General features: G+C 35.5%; 2 protein-coding genes across 2 annotated transcripts; one reads left to right on the top strand and one right to left on the bottom strand.

The window, feature by feature from the left end:
- Positions 1-247: 247 nt before the first annotated feature.
- Positions 248-5,992, top strand: LOC149199995 (mitogen-activated protein kinase 9-like). Its single transcript, XM_089399496.1, has 4 exons — positions 248-322; positions 2,331-2,725; positions 5,208-5,267; positions 5,645-5,992. The coding sequence occupies exons 1-4, from the start codon at positions 266-268 to the stop codon at positions 5,664-5,666; spliced, it is 534 nt and encodes a 177-aa protein (XP_089255622.1). The 5' UTR covers positions 248-265; the 3' UTR covers positions 5,667-5,992.
- On the bottom strand, positions 3,114-4,508 carry LOC149199996 (glycine dehydrogenase (decarboxylating), mitochondrial-like). Its single transcript, XM_089399495.1, has 2 exons — positions 3,926-4,508; positions 3,114-3,227 (listed from the first exon to the last, which is right to left on the bottom strand). The coding sequence occupies exons 1-2, from the start codon at positions 4,111-4,113 to the stop codon at positions 3,218-3,220; spliced, it is 198 nt and encodes a 65-aa protein (XP_089255621.1). The 5' UTR covers positions 4,114-4,508; the 3' UTR covers positions 3,114-3,217.
- Positions 5,993-14,270: the final 8,278 nt, after the last annotated feature.

Genomic DNA, 14,270 nt, shown 5'->3' with positions numbered 1-14,270 from the left:
TTTCTTTTCAATATTTCCCCTGCGATCGAGTACATTGAAGATCAGTGAGTGACGAGCCAAGCCATCGGTCTGAACACGAGGCCTGGCCAGTGGCGATGTCGCATTGCCAGGTAAGTGGCGTCTCCGGTTCCAGTCGTTGTTACGGTTTCCTTCCATGATAGATGGATGTGTGCCTGTACGCATGTTTGTTGTTAATGGTCTTGTTTGGAATAATATTATATTGTTGCAGGGCCTCAAACGATAAGTGGCATGGGAAGATCCAGCAATGGGGAACTTGCAGATGATCCATCCCAGCTATGTAAAGAAGATGAGCAACTATCAGGTGGGTCACTTCCATTCTCTCGGAGGCTTTCTATCCTTTCTGAGAACAATCGGATGAAAAATAGTCTCCAGAGATTGCATTGGAGTGTCCTGACAGAAAGATAGAAGCTTTTCTCATCCTCTGCTAATGGGTGTCCATCATACATATAGATGGTTGAATCAGGTAAAAGAGGGTTGAGATGGGTTTAATTTGTGATTCTTCTTCTACTGTACGCTGCGGCTGACGCCGGGCAAGTTGTTGTTTGGCTATTACATGTAATAGATAAGGCGCTCTTTTACTTGTAGTACTAAGAAAAAAAAAAGACGCTCTTTTACTTAGCCTCGTTGTTAGGTCACAACTGGCTCGTGGATCCAAGGGTACTATTGCCCTGCTTCCGATAACGTAATAAGCAGATATAAATTTATCTTTCGAAGTGCAATGGGATCCACTGTAAGATCGATCTGGAGTTTTCTGTTATTTTTAAATTTCATTTCCTTTTCTATTCCAGACGCTATTCAAATCTCGGTTAAAACCCATTGGTAAAATTTCATGATGGTATTCAAATCTGGTGTAAAATCTTACATTGTGAGTGGTGCCAGGCCCGATTTTTTCGTTGTGAATATGCATTGCCCTTCTTTGATCAAAAAATATTATCATAGTTTTCCCTTTTAAAGAGGAAATTAACAGAAGCCATACTATGGAATGGCCTTTCAAGCATCAAGGCCCTTTTTAGTTGGGAGGTGTTTTTTGTCATGTTTGGCATCTAATAACTGTAACGGTTTTAGAATATTATGTTTCGGACTCCCTTCCATTTCTTGACATAAAGCATTTCCCCTTTAGAACAGGCCACATTGTGCAGGGTCGCATTTCCTTGTTTGCATCTATTCAAATTATAGAAGGAAAATCATGCATTCAGTCTTGAAAATCGAAATCTGTTCATCAATTATGTCATTTAAATCATGAATTTGATCACAAAGATATGTGCGCTATAACAGACTATATAGAGATATGGACATCTGGACATGCGTTGACCTAAAGAATCCAGCTTATTGTGGTTGTTTTTTATTTTACCCAGGTGATTGATGCATTGGACCTTTTCATTGACTATCAATTCATGGGTGTTCACCTTCACAATCTTAGGCAAAATATTATTTTCCTCCAGTTATGCTTCACATGCCTCTTTGAAGAACACTAAATTTTCACCCAAATGTTAGGGAATTCCGCTTTCTGCTATTTTGAGGCAAGGATAGTTCCATCGTCTCATATTTTGCATGTTTAGTTCCTTATAGGCTTAAATTGATCCCACTTTTTTGGTTTGATACTGTATTCGAACAAAGGATGGCAAATCTTTCTCATTCAGTTTGTTTTTAAAATTTTAACTGAACATCCTACTTTGCCATGAAGATAAATCAGTTCGGGCAATACTTTTAAGTTTGGTTCAGGTCTCCGTTTAAAATTTTAACTGAACATCCTACTTTGCCACGAAGATAAATCAGTTCGGGTAATACTTTGAAGTTTGGTTCAGGCCTCCGTTCAAATTTTTAGTTATAGCTGTACATTTTTTAAATGAGGTCATAGGCATTAAGTCATGTGTGGTACTGATAATGCTTTTCTTGAGGTTTAGCTGGAAAATAATTTATTTGTCGGTGTCCCAATAATGAAATAGCTCATAATTGTGAATTACATAGGCTTGTTCAAACCCAATGTTCCTACTCCTGTATATGTTTTAGCTACTAGTGTTCATTGAAGCAACCTTTGGCATTGTCACTACTCACAGTAGTTCAATTTCGATACCGTTTTCATGCTTTTGAGGGAATGTTGTTAGCTTTCTTTCATCTGGGAGAAAATCTGGCCATGGAAATTTCAGGCCTAGATCATACCTGTTATTTTGCTCTGCTTAATATTTTTCTTGCTGTTAGATCTTATTATCTGCTTCTTAGTCAAATATTCAGGTTTCTATCACAGATCACATTTTATGAAGATGATGTAAGTTTTAAAATCTGATTGTGATGTAATTCACCTGATGCAGACCCCTACAGAGGTTGAGTTTTTCACTGAATATGGTGAAGCAAGTCGCTACAAGATTCAGGAGGTTATAGGAAAAGGGAGCTACGGTGTTGTATGCTCTGCAATTGATACTCACATTGGGGAGAAAGTTGCAATAAAAAAAATAAATGATATCTTTGAACATATTTCTGATGCAACCCAGATTTTACGTGAAATTAAGCTTCTGAGGCTGCTGCAGCATCTTGATATTGTCGAAATCAAGCACATTATGTTACCGCCCTCTAGGCGGGAATTCAAAGACATTTATGTGGTATTTGAACTTATGGAATCATATCTACACCAGGTTATTAAGGCAAATGATGACTTGACGCCAGAAGATTATCAATTTTTCCTGTACCAGCTTCTACGAGCTCTGAAGTACATACATACTAGTAGCTTTCTTTTGCTAATATTCTTATTTCTAAATAAGTTTAAACTTTAAACCTGGGAAAGGGTGTATGCATGCTCATTGCTGACTATATTCACTAGATATATGGGCTGTTTATGTGAGTAGGCAATATTCGGTTACTGTTCTGTTAAGATTGTGATTTTTGCTTTTATGTTGCAGGGGTTTTGTCTAATTTTAATTTATTCTCACTATTTTTTAACGCATAATTACTGTGTGAAAATTAATATGTATGTATAGCGGCTAGCCTATTTCCTTTTTTCCTTCCTCCAGTTTTATAGATAAAACAATCTGAGATCGTTCTGTATGCTCTTTTCTTTCTATGTATTTCTGCATTACAGATGTATTGACAATCCAAGTGCAATATCCAACTGCAAGAGCTCCTGCCAGACCATGTACGCGCTCTGCAATCCTTTTCAACCCTTCTGGACCATGATATACTGCGTACATCGCAGACATGTTTGCTAGCAAGGCCTGCGTACAAAAAGATCTCAATGATCAAAGCCATACTCGTCCAAATATGTCGTATAAAATCAAAATTAAAACATTTTAAGCTAGAGACCCTCATTGACCATCAAAACAACTGAAGTTAAAACTTGAAGAAACATTGAAAATTGAGGCAACATGCAACCATAGAGAAATAAAAGCTCAAATATTTAAAGAAAACGGTATAGAAAGTTTGTTGTTACATTACATACTCTGGTCCTTCACTGGTGCATCTCAATTGTGGGAATTTTATTTGGATTTAGAGCTGGCTAAACCCAGGGCTCAAATCTTAAAAGCGTTTATGTGCTTAGTACACAGCCCTACGTTTTTGGTCTACACCAACAGCATATGAATGTTCGATCATAGTAATTCATCTGCTTACAATTTTGATCATAGCAGTCTTGGTAACCTGGGACACTCTCCAAAATCAGCAACCCTCAATAATAAAGGAGCAAGATGAAGGGTAAAAGGTTTCACCTTTGGCCTCTCCATAAGGTCATTGGCTTACTAGCGGAGTCTCCATAAGGTCATTGGCTTACTAGCGGAGGTGCGTAGTTCATTTTGATATAAGGGAGGAAAATCCATCAAAAGCAAATACTAACCCATAAATTCTGTTAAGTATCAAAAGCAAATACTAATCCATATATTCTGTTAACTATTCAGCAAAGTTGTGATATGCATATTACCTGTGCCGTGCAGATATTGCTGGTGGCCTTATCTCAAGCCGAATATGTTGCTCCCGAGTCTGCATCGCCATTCTAAGAGCGGGCTTGCCATTTGAATCGATACTCACTCCTATAATCCTACCCGGCATGATTCTCTTATACTCTTGGGAAGTAGCCAGAAAAGCTGCATGAGGCCCTCCATATCCCATTGGAACCCCAAACCTCTCCAAACCTCTGTGCAGATCCAATGGCCATATCTGCTCCAAACTCCCCTGGAGGCTTCAACATTGTCAAAGACATCAGATCTGTTGCCACGACAACCTTAACACCTTTGGCATGTGCATTGATTGCATGTGCATTCCTGACGAAATCAGAGTAATCCAAGTTATTAAACAATAATTATTTTAATCATTTTCTGGCACATCAGCTATTTATACTCTTGATTGAAGTCCCTATTTATTTCACCATGGTAATGTCCACTATAGGCATCGGGGGCGCATTGTTGTTTTGTAATTGCTCACAAGTCTAAGGATCAATTTTTTTACCACAATTTGACATATGTGGCCGGTTAACCCTCAAACCAGTTTAGTTTGATTCAGTCATTAGAAATCAATCCTTCAGAATAATGGTTCAATCTTCAAATGCTCAAATTTTCATCTCTAACTGCAAGAGTTAGTCAATTTGAGGATTCACAATTTTGATCTCTGTATTTGCCCCATGCATTGTATTTACAAATCATTTCAAGCAGTTGCACATTGCAATTGTGCTTTATTCACTTCCAAAAATATATATTTTAGTGTTTTGTGAAGTGCATATGCTTCTTTCTCGTTTGTGTACTAAAGGGTATCTGGTTTAGGACATCGATCTTGTTAAAATATTCATGTTAAGTTTTAACTGTGTTTTTAAGAATCTATTGTGACTGTGAAGCACCTTCCCATTTCATGGAACTTAGTATGGAAGAAGAAATGTGAATTCTATTCTCTAATTTGTCAACTTTATGTTCTTGTAGCCAATGTGTATCATCGGGATTTGAAACCGAAGAATGTTTTGGCAAATGCTGATTGCAAGCTAAAAATATGTGACTTTGGCTTAGCAAGAGTTGCCTTCAATGACATGCCCACAACAATCTTCTGGACCGTATACTATTTTAAATCTATATTATACAGATCCAAATCTAATAAGTTGCTATATTGTTATATCTGGTTTGACAGGGTTTCTGTTGAATTCTCTATTTGATTTTGATTGTTGTACTTTAGTTAGTAAATTTCCCATTTTTAAGATGTATATATTTGATGAAGTGCAGGACTATGTTGCCACAAGATGGTATAGGGCTCCAGAGCTGTGTGGATCCTTTTTCTCCAAGGTATAAATTTTTTAAAGGATTCTTTGTTAGATCTATTTTAACTATAACTGCATTCTACTTAGTCTGTTGTGACTAACTATTCTTAGATGTATAACATTCTTCTCATCTTCTTGCTTCTCTAGATGTTATGGAACTAGGTGTTTGCTTGGTATTAGTGTGTTGATTTCAGTGTTGTAAAAATCACGATAACATAAAAAAATCGCAATTTTTTGGTAAAAAAATCATGAATTTTTGAGAAAAAATCATGATTTTTTTTCCCGATTTTTACAATTTTTCTCCTCGCTGATTTACTCCTGATAATGATTTTCGCAACATTGGTTAATTCACCATATCCAGTTATCTCGAGTCATAACAGTATGCATGCTAATTATTTTCAGGTGTTCAATCTCTTATCTGTAATTTTGGCCAGGGAAACACTGACGCCTAGAAATTTATTTTATCAAGAACTGATGTCAGTTGCAAAATTTACAAGTCATTTCTCATTTCTGTGGTTGTGTATCTTGGTGAGACACATGAATGAATATACTGAGGCCTTTGATGCATGTATGAAAGGAATCCTTTCTTTTATAGTGGAGAATGCTGAATGTAAGCATAAATAATTATTCTATTTTAAAAGTATTGAGATGAAAAATACTTAAATAAGATGCAGAGGTTGTACCTTGCAATTGAGGGACCATGAATTGAATTTATTTTTCACGAATGTGAAGATATGTTAAGAGCCCCAGAATAATGGTTAATATTGCACACTTCTGATGTTACATGCAAATGTTATGGTTTGAACTTTACAAGTAATTTCTCATTTCTGTGATTGTGTATCTTGGTGAGACACATGAATGAATATACTGAGGCCCATGATGTTGCATGTATGAAAGGAATATTTCCTTTTATAGAGGAGAATAATAGATGTAAGCATAAATAATTATTCTATTTTAAAAGTATAGAGATGAAAAGTACTTTAAATAAGATGCCAAGGTTGTATCTCGCAATTGAGAAACCAAGAATTGAGTTTATTTTACATTAATCTGTAGATCTTTTAAGAGCCCTAGAATTGTTCATATTGCACAGTTCTGATGTTACAAGCAAATGTTATGGTTGTTCAAAGTTGTGTTATTTTTTCCTGGAGATCTCTTAAAATGGATTAGCATTCCATGATTGTTGAGAGAGAATGTGTGAATTGATGGGAAAACAGGGTGGCTGTTAAGTGCTTGTAAGTTGAGGGTTTCTAGTGTGCTTGTGTGCGTGATTAGCCTCAAACCAGATCTAGGGCCTAAGGAAAAATCAACACACTGAAGAGGCTCCTATGGCGTTGCCACATTTTGTGCTTGAGGGTTTTTTCGATGAGGTTGGACTTTCTGAAAACCCTCATGGTCTAATTTATGTTGATTTTCTTTTGTTTCCTCTGTGAGATTCAGGGGACAATCCTTGAAGAGATGGTTGTATTCATAGCACCTATGACATCTAAACAATACATGCTCATAATCCAAAGGTTGTTGCTAAACTTCATCATGGTAGGAGATTTTGATTGATTTTGAAAGTGGTAAGGAGATATTCATATACACACATATCCTTACATGAGGTGTAGTGTCCTCGCTTAGTCACTTTAGATATTTTCACAAATTTTCTAATCATGTTTCCAATGCCTTCTATGATTTTCTCCTCTCGATATTCTTTTGGCATAGGAAAATGGGGATATTTTCACAAAATCTCTAATCATGTTTCCAATGCCTTCTATGATTTTCTCCTCTCGATATTCTTTTGGCATAAGAAAATGGGGCTACTGGCAATTTTTCCTTTTCTGGGTTGTAACTTTCTTTTCAGAATTTCATGAATAACCCCACATTATTGAAAAAATACATGTTGTTCTCGAATACATTGTTTATGTCTTCTAGATTTGCAAAAATCACTATAATGAAACCCTTTGCTCCAAGCTCAAGAAGCATACCTGCTCAGGTAATTGCCCTTCACAGAAATCTGAAATCATGCATTTCATCTCTTCTGGTCCGCATCGAACCAAACAAAATAAAATCAACCAATCCAAAAAAAGGGAAAAAAATAAAAGAAAATTCAACAAACACCAGCTGGTAAAAGAAAAATCGACAAAGAAAATACACAATGAAAGCCAAAAAATAACAAGCAGAAGCCAATTCAAAGCAATGCAGAATACAGAGGAAGATGAGCTCAAAAGAATAAGATATAATTTGCCTGCAACTCTTATATAGCAGCTCCATCTCAAAGAAAACATTAAAAACAATTATTAGTTAAAAAATTAATTAAACCCAGCCCAGCCCGTCCGTCTACCTAGCGAGTCCGTCTTATGTTGCACGAGCTTTTTCTACAGGAGGATGGGGAGGGCCGCACATGGCGGAGCGCCAAGCCAGGTTTCTTGCTTTTGCTTCTGTTCTGTAATCCTGTTCAAACATGTTCGAAATGAGTTTGGTAATTAAATGACTATGCATAGCTATGTACATTATATCTTAGAAAAAAAGTAAATATTAAAGTATCTCATGTCCCTGTAAAATATTTCCATTTAAAAACGCAATCTGAAGGCTTTGGTTTGGAAATATTTCAGAATTGCTTCCATGTAATCGCCATCGACCGTAATCACTCGAAATATTTGCGATTTTTTAAACAAATTTTGAATCGTAGAGCACTGGCCATGTTGGTGGATATGAATATAAAATAAAATCTAAAATATAGATTAAAGTGGAAGTGGGAAAGAACTAGAAGTTGGGGCAAATTTATGACTGTTTGAGATGGAGCTGCTATATAAGAGTTGCAGGCAAATTATATCTTATTCTTTTGAGCTCATCTTCCTCTGTATTCTGCATTGCTTTGAATTGGCTTCTGCTTGTTATTTTTTGGCTTTCATTGTGTATTTTCTTTGTCGATTTTTCTTTTACCAGCTGGTGTTTGTTGAATTTTCTTTTATTTTTTTCCCCTTTTTTGGATTGGTTGATTTTATTTTGTTTGGTTCGATGCGGACCAGAAGAGATGAAATGCATGATTTCAGATTTCTGTGAAGGGTAATTACCTGAGCAGGTATGCTTCTTGTTTAATTCCAAACCAGTATATTATATAGGTGTACAGAATTTAGAATGCCCTCTGGTAGATAATGATTTGGAATCTTAAGATGAATCAGAGGGTTGTTTGATGATTTTTTTTTCTATTGCAAGGTTTTAAGTACTCAGACACAACTCATTGGGATTTCAACAAGAAAGTAATGGAAACTCATTGACGCTTTAAATTCATTTAAATGTTCACTCGCTTACCTAGGTTTTGACCTATTAAGGATATTTCTATTTTAAAGATTGAAATAAGATCTGATTGAACTGCCTTCTAGGAAGAGCCGTCCCTGAATACAAAACGAGGGAAGAAAATTACATTAGGACGTCTTATTTTCAGCAGGTACAGTGCATTTGATGGGTTACTCGCTTATCTAGGTTTTGACCGGTTAAGTGTATTTTTATTTTAAAGTTGAAATGAGATCTGATTGATTGGATTGCCTTCTAAGGAAGAAAATTACATTCCTACGTCTGGTTTGTTATTCCCTTACAAATGGACTTTTTGTGATCCATTGTGTAAACAATGATCTGCTTGTTATAATCTAAACAAGTAATTTTTTTACAAAATATTTTGTCAATCACCAGATCTCTTTGATTTTTAATGTGGTATATGATGCATTTTCAACAGCTAAAAAAATGGTGTAGCCAATTTGAGAAAATAGATAACCTTTCATTACTGTCTTACTGTGCACAAGTTCTGTTGTTTTAACTGAATGATTACATCGTTATACCTGTTGGTGTAAAAGCCAAGGTTGTATCATATCACATGATAAGATGTTCGAGGTAGCTAGTTGGAGGAAATGGATGGCTCTTGAACGCTTTTTTACTGTGGATCAATGCTGTTGTTTTAAATTGAAACGTTACACCGTTTACTTATTGGTGCAACGCTGCATCAGATTTATCTGTTTGTTTTTAGTGAGCATCATATTGGAACTTAGAAAAAATTATATATGCGTTAAACAAATTAGGTACATCTAACCAAATGTATAAGAAAATGGAAATGAAGTCCATGGTAGACTCTCCTCCAAAAGTTCTCTGTTTTGGTGCTGTTACATCCAAAGTGCTTATTGATGGTCAAGAAAGGCATATTTAAGCAAAGAATAGGGTAGTTTTATAGAATCTTCCAAAAACTCTATGCTTTGAACCAACTCTATCAAATACATATATGCTACCTGAACACTTAGAAACAAACATCAAAAGTTGTCTTCTATAATATATGCATAGTGCCTAGTCCTCTCAAAGTTGTATCATATTTCAAGGAACCTATTTGGGAAACCCTATCCTTGATCAAACTCATTAGATCTACCTGATTAACATGTAGAATACAAAGCTTTTTCATGTCTGGAAATGTATGTACTATTCTTTTTAGCTCATTATCTAACTCATAAACCATTTCAGAATCCGTTCGAATGCAATCAATAATGTCTATGACAGATTTGGACATCTCAATATGATGAAGTTGTACCATGTTCTTTTGACAATAAAAATCGGATGAAATAGTATTTGAGAATTCATTGAGATCGGTGTGCAAAGAATTTTGCATGCTACTTGTTTCTTTTGCTGAAGGATCTCCACATTTTATAAAACTTCTTTTCACATTCAAGTAAAATAACAGATCACTGGATACAAACATAGAGTTGAACAATTTACAATTCCTGTGCAACAAGATTTCTCCCTCTTTGAGCTGACCAGGAGTATTCTTACTAAATTTATAGCCTTGCATGGCTTTTTTCACCCTTTGAAATTATTAAGCTGATCTACTTTCAACCTTGGAATTCTATGTGGTATCTCTCTCATAAATTCTCAATTAAAACAGGTCCTTCTAAATTCCTCCTCATGGCTTTACAATTCCTGCACAACAAGAATTCTCCCTATTTGAGCTGGCCAGGAGTATTCTTATTAAATTTATAGCCTTGCATGGCTTTTTCCACCCTTTGAAATTATTAAGCTGATCTACTTTCAACCTTGGAATTCTACGTGGTATCTCTCTCATAAATTCTCAAATTAAAACAGGTCCTTCTAAAAAAGCTTACATGATTGGACCGTAACCCATAGTAATGTTGGGAAATACTAGGCCTCTGAAATGCCTCTGAAATTAGGGGATTGAAACAAGACAAATGAACTTTAGATAAAAGACTTCATAAAGATCATTGCAATTTGATTGGACCAATTTTTGAAGCTTGACGTCCACTCCCCTTCAGCTAAGTTCAGTGAATTTGTGTTTAGGTCTGATCCTTCTATTCCTCCTCTATTGCAATATTAGCTAATAGGTCTGCTACCATATTTCCTTATCTCTTTACATACTGGAAGCTGACCTCCTTAAATTTTCTAATTGCTTCCCTTGTCCAAGTGAGTTGTACTTTTGAATGCAATGCAAGATTTTTGTTTTGGTTTAAATTTTTAAAACAAATTGTAACATTTCACTAGAACATGATCACATGCAAACCCAGATGTATCCTCTGAATTCATGAAGTACCAGGGCCTTTGTGAAGGTACTATGGACCACTACCAGATGAGTTTTCTTGACTGTGTGATGGAATTTTATTTTTACAAGCTATTCCTGTCTGGAAAACACTTGCAATTCACAATAATTAGGAATTCTATACAAAAGATGATCGGGAAGGTTGGAATCACATTCTCCGCACTGCATTATTCATTGTCTTAACAGGCTTATGAATACAAAATACCATTGCATTGCTCTTGCACTACTTAAGGTCCTCTTTCCATTTCTCATCTGATTTCCTTCAAGAATGTTGTACAGACAGTGTGACTCATCCACTGGTGGAGACTTCATTAAAGTAGGCACTCAAAATCCGTGTTTTTGATAACTAGATATGGATAGATAAAGAAGAAAGTTGGCCATCTAGCATGAGAACTATACTGCAATAGCAACTGTCCTGTTGGCAACAATGCATGAAATTTATAAGCCCCTATTGATGGCCTGATTAAAAAGCAAATAAATCTAGAACATAGATGTAGATGGAGCAGAGTCAACATGTTAATCGCAATAAATATAGAAGCCCCCTTATATATCATAACTGCGTGCAAGGGGAGAGAAAAATCCCAATGTCCAATGCTCTGAAACACAGACTTAGAGGCTTTGGCCATTTGCAATAAGGCCCATTTTGTGTCATGGTATGAGGCTTATAGGAAAGTCTATTTTTGTTTTCTGTCTTTCATCTTTTTCACACACTATCCTTTTGTCTTCCAATTCTGATTTACAGCCTGCTACATCCAAGTACAAGTTAGTTTTAAAAAACTGAGCTGCATGGCAGGTGCATGAAGTACTATAGCATTTTATTTAACAAATGTTTAAAAAAAATACTATAGCAACTTTTTATCCTGTTCATGGAAAAATATCTGGACAAAACCAAAAAACATCATCAAAATAAGTGGGTTACTCAAAAACGTTACAGCAGCAGCTTGAATCCACATTTTCTGCGACTCTGTACCCTTTCCCTTGTTTGATCAAGTTAACAGATTATTATTCCCTTACAAATGGACTTTTTGTGATCCATTGTGTAAACAATGATCTGCTTGTTATAATCTAAACAAGTATTTTTTTTTACAAAATATTTTGTCAATCACCAGATCTCTTTGATTTTTAATGTGGTATATGATGCATTTTCAACAGTTAAAAAAATGGTGTAGCCAATTCGAGAAAGTAGATAACCCTTCATTACTGTCTTACTGTGCACAAGTTCTACTGTTTTAACTGAATGATTACATCACTATACCTGCTGGTGTAAAAGCCAAGGTTGTATCATATCACTTGATAAGATGTTCGAGGTAGCTAGTTCGAGGAAATGGATGGCTCTTGAAGGCTTTTTATTGTGGACCAATGCTGCTGTTTTAAATTGAAACGTTACACCGTTTACTTATTGGTGCAAGGCTACATCAGATTTATCTGTTTGTTTTTAGTGAGCATCATATTGGAACTTAAAAAAAATTATATATGCATTAAACAAATTAGGTACATCTAACCAAATGTATAAGAAAATGGAAATGAAGTCCATGGTAGACTCTCCTCCAAAAGTTCTCTGTTTTGGTGCTGTTACATCCAAAGTGCTTATTGATGGTCAAGAAAGGCATATTTAAGCAAAGAATAGGGTAGTTTTATAGAATTTTCCAAAAACTCTATGCTTTGAACCAACTCTATCAAATACATATATGCTACCTGAACACTTAGAAACAAACATCAAAAGTTGTCTTCTATAATATATGCATATTGCCTAGTCATCTCAAAGTTGTATCATATTTCAAGGAACCTATTTGGGAAACCCTATCCTTGATCAAACTCATTAGATCTACCTAATTAACATGTGGAATACAAAGATTTTTCAAGTTTGGAAATGTATGTACTATTCTTTTTAGCTCATTATCTAACTCATAAACCATTTCAGAATCCGTTCGAATGCAATCAATAATGTCTATGACAGATTTGGACATCTCAATATGATGAAGTTCATGTTCTTTTGACAATAAAAATCGGATGAAATAGTATTTGAGAATTCATTGAGATCGGTATACAAAGAATTTTGCATGCAACTTGTTTCTTTTGCTGAAGGATCTCCACATCTTACAAAACTTCTTTTCACATTCAAGTAAAATGACAGATCACTGGATACAAACATAGAGTTGAACAATAAAGAGACTTTCTTAGTTCTTGACTGAAGTGCATTTTTCAAATTATCCTGTGTTTTCATGTCAATGTTGTCAGGTACCCCACCCAGAACAGTCTCAGACTTGAACCTTGGAATATCTGATATACCAACACTTTCAGAGAGCTTTGGACCATTATTTTTAGGTTGATTATCCTGGTGCTTATCAAAATACTCCATTATATTCAAAAAAGTTGAAGTCACTTTCAAAGAAGGATATGTAAATTTAATCAATTTGCAGTTGTCTTCATCTTGTATATTTTTCTGAAGAGAAAAACAACTATGATTGTTGCAGTCCCCTCCATGTGAGTGATGGAAATCCAAATAAATCCATTCACTTGCAGATGTAGAATGCTCCTTTTGTTGATGGAGAACCATTTTTCTAACATATAAGGCTATAAGTTATTTTTTAGCATCATAAAACACGGGAGTTGGTAATGACTTGTAGGTGTTGTCAGTTAAGGTTAGCTTAGGTACAACTACTAGTTCATCAAAAGATCCATGTGATATTAATTTGGACTCATTTGATTTTTCCATAGTAACATCTATTGTTTCCATCAATTCTTAGAAGATTTCAAATGTTCCTAAACGTACATAGCATGCATTATCTTATCTTGTGAAGATAAGAAAAAAAAGCTCGTGTACATGATTGGCAGACCAAAACTGGAAAATAGAAAACACAATAAACATATGACCATATGACCATATTACCATATTCTCGAGTTGAATTTCAATAACAGAAATGTATAATTTGGCACCCAACACAGCATATGCTATTAAGAAGAGTACTTGCATATTTGAACCGGGATTGGTCTGGAGAAAAGGCAACCAGTGCCGACATGGAAACTTTGAGGCAATGCTGCATGAAATTATGGAATGAATTTTGAAATAAGCTAGAAAGTGTTATGAACTCCGAGTTCCACCAACTCAAGCAAGTATTCAAGAAGAAACTCTAACCAGAGGCACATGTAGCAGATTAAACATACAAAGAACTCGGCCCAAAACCTAGGCCTTGATCTTTCTCGTTATCATAACTTCAACCTTGAGTAACCATACCTAAAACACGTTTTTAGCTAGCAGAAGAAGGTGAATATTAGCAGAACTTGAACTACTCCCCCAAAACATCACTGCAAAAGTTACCTATGTGCTACTACACCATTTGGCATTAACCCAATGGAATGCTGGAGGTACCAATTCACACCTTGATATCAAACAGGTAAAGATGCCCATCATCAAAAGGGCAGGTAGCTCACTGGTAGAGTAGGTCCTGTATTAAATTC

This window comes from Pinus tabuliformis, chromosome 2_1, assembly GCF_031772625.1.
Source record: "Pinus tabuliformis cultivar Carrire ecotype Pingquan chromosome 2_1, CPIR1, whole genome shotgun sequence".
Lineage (NCBI taxonomy): Eukaryota > Viridiplantae > Streptophyta > Pinopsida > Pinales > Pinaceae > Pinus > Pinus tabuliformis.
The sequence above is the reverse complement of the archived record's forward strand: the minus strand, read 5'-3'. Positions and strand labels throughout refer to the sequence as shown.

Excerpts from the sequence above, each read along its gene's own strand:
- LOC149199996 (XM_089399495.1), bottom strand. The coding sequence starts at position 4,113 with ATGGGATATGGAGGGCCTCATGCAGCTTTTCTGGCTACTTCCCAAGAG.
- LOC149199995 (XM_089399496.1), top strand. The coding sequence starts at position 266 with ATGGGGAACTTGCAGATGATCCATCCCAGCTATGTAAAGAAGATGAGC. Across the intron at positions 323-2,330 it reads AGAAGATGAGCAACTATCAG|ACCCCTACAGAGGTTGAGTT; the intron begins GTGGGTCACTTC and ends CACCTGATGCAG. Across the intron at positions 5,268-5,644 it reads GTGGATCCTTTTTCTCCAAG|GTGTTCAATCTCTTATCTGT; the intron begins GTATAAATTTTT and ends AATTATTTTCAG.